This window comes from Cebus imitator, unplaced genomic scaffold (genome assembly GCF_001604975.1).
Source record: "Cebus imitator isolate Cc_AM_T3 unplaced genomic scaffold, Cebus_imitator-1.0 Scaffold491, whole genome shotgun sequence".
In the NCBI taxonomy this organism is placed as follows: Eukaryota; Metazoa; Chordata; class Mammalia; order Primates; family Cebidae; genus Cebus; species Cebus imitator.
In genome coordinates this window covers 284,310-288,174 of record NW_016107806.1, presented here as the reverse complement: position 1 = coordinate 288,174, position 3,865 = coordinate 284,310, and the positions used below count along the sequence as shown (strand labels likewise).

At 43.1% G+C, this 3,865-nt stretch overlaps 1 protein-coding gene across 1 annotated transcript; it reads left to right on the top strand.

Moving 5' to 3' along the window:
- The first annotated feature begins 167 nt into the window (after window positions 1-167).
- On the top strand, window positions 168-799 carry LOC108292406 (small proline-rich protein 2E-like). The gene has a single exon (XM_017513284.1). The coding sequence runs from the start codon at window positions 182-184 to the stop codon at window positions 398-400; it is 219 nt and encodes a 72-aa protein (XP_017368773.1). The 5' UTR covers window positions 168-181; the 3' UTR covers window positions 401-799.
- The last annotated feature ends 3,066 nt before the right edge of the window (window positions 800-3,865 follow it).

Below are 3,865 nucleotides of genomic sequence, written 5' to 3'. Positions count from 1 at the left end.
CTAAAGTGGAAGAGAGAAATGAGAGAGTCATTAAAAGGCAATTAAGAGTTTAAATAAATTTTTGGAAATTGGAGAAATAATATCCCATGGTGTTACGTAAGCTTTGACTTCTCTCTCTGTAGGAGTCCCTTCCTGTGAACACTGTCATATCATTTCTTTCAGATTCTGAGACCCCAGCAGGATGTCTTATCAACAGCAGCAGTGTAAGCAGCCCTGCCAGCCACCTCCTGTGTGCCCCACGCCAAAGTGCCCAGAGCCATGTCCACCCCCGAAGTGCCCTGAGCCTTGCCCACCACCAAAGTGTCCAGAGCCCTGCCCACCTCAGCAGTGGCAGCCGAAATGTCCTCCTGTGCCACCTTCCCCACCCTGCCAGCCAAAGTGTCCACCTAAGAGCAAGTAACAGCTTCAGGGTTCATCAGGACCATGAAAGGATGAGGATAATTGGCCCACCTCGTTCTGCACTCCACCTGCATCTTCTCATCACAGCCTACCATGGATACACAGGGAGTTTCTTTCCCCTTTGCCTGTGATCTGCTGGTTATGATCCCTGACAGCAAAAGATTTCCTTTCTGAGGCTGTCATACCACCACGTCCGGATGAAGTCTGAGAAAAGGAAGTCCTCAGCTGTTCCAGCTCCCAGAGCTTTGGAAGAAAGAGCAGCAGCTCTCTCCCTGGGAACCATCAGAGAATTCTGTTGATGATGTATTCTGTGTCTGTCTGTCACCTGGGCATGAGCTTCTCCCACCTGTGCCATTGTCACTTTTCTTTCACTCCCTGAATAAAGTATCTATGCATATATATTTGTCAATGAATCTCTTGGTTCTCTTCAAATCTGCTTTATTAGCAATATTATACAGTCCTTTGGGTTTATTTCCATCTTTCTGTGATTCACAGTAGGATCTCACAATTTGGGTCATACCACAGATTATTTCTTCACCATTTTAAACTCCTTTTATTTTCCTTCGTTAGTGTTTGATTGATTTGAAGAATATATTACTGAATTTCTCTCAATGTCAATCTCTTTAATGCAAAGTGAGCAAAATAACATTTACATCACAAACTAGTCTAAGGCATACAATTGGATTACTATCTGATATTTGATTGGTACATTGCCTGACATATAATTAGGTGTCATTTCATAGAGGTTTATTCACAGCAATATATCATCATTGTTTTCACCATCCCCATCGCCACCACCACCTCCATTATCATCACTCCCGGCCACAACATCTCTATATATGTACCAGCCAGGGTGTGGCTTGAATGTAACTAATGTAGGAAATCAGAAGACTCTCTAATGTTATTTGTATTGATTTGTGATATTTGTACACATTTACTGTATACATGTAGTAGTTTTTACATGAATAGACTGTGTTAATGATCAAGTCAGGATATTAGGAACTTTAGGGCATTCATCACCTGGAGCATTTCTCTTTCCTCTTTGTTGGGAACATTTTCATTCCTCTCTTCTAGCTGTTTTGAAGTATACGATACATTGTTGTATACTGTAGTCACCTTACTCTGCTATCACATATGAAAACTTACTCCTTTTATGTATCTATATGTTTTTGCTTATTAAGCAGTATTTCTTCATCCTTTATCCCCCCGAACACCCTCCCCTGCCTCTGGTATCTATCATTGCACTCTCTACCTTTATAGATCAACTTTTGTAGTTCCCGCATATGAGCGAGAACATGAAATACTTGTCTTTCTCTGCTTGATTTATTTACTTAGAATGATGACCTCTAGTTCCATCTGTGTTGCTGCCAATGACAAGATTTTATTCTCTTTATTTCAATGGAATGGTATTTCATTGTGCATCTATGCATATTTTCTTTATCCATTTATTCATCAATGGACACAGGTTACACACCTTTTCTATTGTGAATAGTACTGCAATAACCTCAGGAGTTCAGGCATCCCTTTGAGGTACTGATTTCTTTTCCTTTGAATAGATACATAGTAATTGGATTGCTGGATTGAATGGTAGTTCCGTTTTAGTTTTTGGAGAAATCTTTGCACTGTCTTGCATAGCAGCTGTGCTAATTTACAGCCCCACCAAGAGTATACAAGGCTTCCTTTTTCTTTGCATCTTCTCCAGCATAATATTTTTTAGCTCTTATGTTCAGGGGTACATGTGCAGGTTTGTTACATAGGCAAACTCGTGTCACAGGGTTTAATTATAGTACTCATTAGCTATTTTTCCTGATCCTCTCCATTTCCTGTGGTAGGCGCCAGTGTCTGCTGTTTTCTCATCATTTAATTCACATTTGTAAGTGAGAACATGTGGTATTTGAATTTCCGTTCCTGCATTAGCTTGCTAAGGATAATGGTCTCCAGCTTCATCTATGTACCTGTAAAGGACATGATCCCCTTCCTTTCTATGGCTGCATAGTATTCCATGGTGTATATGTACACATGTACCATATTTTCTTTGTCTAGTCTATCATTGATGGGCACTGAGTTTGATTCCATGTCTTTGCTATTATGAATAGTGTTGCAATGAACATAACACATGCATGTGTCTTTATAATATAGAATGGCTTATATTCCTTTGGGTTTACGCCAAGTAATGGGATAGCTGGTTGGAATGGTAGTTCTGCTTTAAGGTCTTTGAGTTAATTGCCTTCTGAACTGGGTATTTTTGTCTGTCATCTGCTGTGTCATTTTATTGTGATTCTTAGCCTTCTTGGATTGGGTTTCAGAATAGTCCTGCATCTTATTGATCTTCCTTCCTATCCATATTTTGGGTGCAATTTCTACCATTTCATCCATCTCAGCCCAGTTCAGAACGCTTGCCGAGGAGGTCATGTGATCATTTGGAAGAAAGAAGGCAAGCTTGCGTTTTGAGTTTTCAGAATTCTTGCATTGCTTCTTTCTTATCTTTGTGTCTTATGTTTTTTCAGTCTTTGAAGTTGGCAATGTTTGGATGGGTTTCATTTTTTTTAAATCTCATTTGATAACCTTGAGCTTTTGATTGTGGCGTAAGGTCAATCCAGACAACTGGCTTCATTTCTGAAAGATTGTAGGGCCCCAACACTCAGCTCCCAACTCCTGGACTGCATTCTGTAACTCTGGGGGAATTGTATCAGGCTTGACTTCGTTCTTTGGCTCCCCCAGGTTAGGAATCCACTGTGCCTTGGAGGCTGATGTGCTCCCTGACCCCTGGCCACTACACTGTGATGGGTGGTGTCAGCCAAAGTGTTTAGCAGTATGATGCCAGCGGGGTCCATTTTTGTTTTGTATGTGCCAGGAGCAGTGGCAGCATGGCAGGGTGCATACTCTTAGGCTGGGGCAGGATTCTAGCAGGTGCTAGGGTATCTGCCTCTGTGAAGGTAATGTAGCTTGGGGCTGTAGGGAGTCCCTGCTGGTGACTGTGTGTGGTCACACTTGTATTATTGGTATTTGGGTGGGGTGCTGGCAGGTGCAGATCTGTGTGCTGTCTCTGTGTGTAGTGGGAAGGTGTGGTTGTTGGTGGTGCAGGAGTTTCCAGTGTTGGCACAAGTGTATATGCTGGCATGGGCAGTACACTGGCAGGGGTGGGGCTGGCTGGCTCCAAGACTGCAACAGCCATAATGGCCATCACCAGGGAGAAGGGAGCTGACTGTACTCTCACTGCAGCAGTGGCAGAGAAGGATGCACACACTCACATGTACTGCTGCGGAGAGGAAAGCAAAACTCACTCATGCACACATATGCTGGCAAAGCGACATGGCATGTTGCTCTGAGCCCAGGGGAAGCTGCAGTTTGTGGAGCAAGCAGATGGGCTAGTGGGTGATTGCGGGCAGCTGTCCCATTGGAGTTCTCCACTTGTCAACTGTGGTCTGCCAGCACAGAGGCTATGATGTGGGTCCCAAGGGCATTG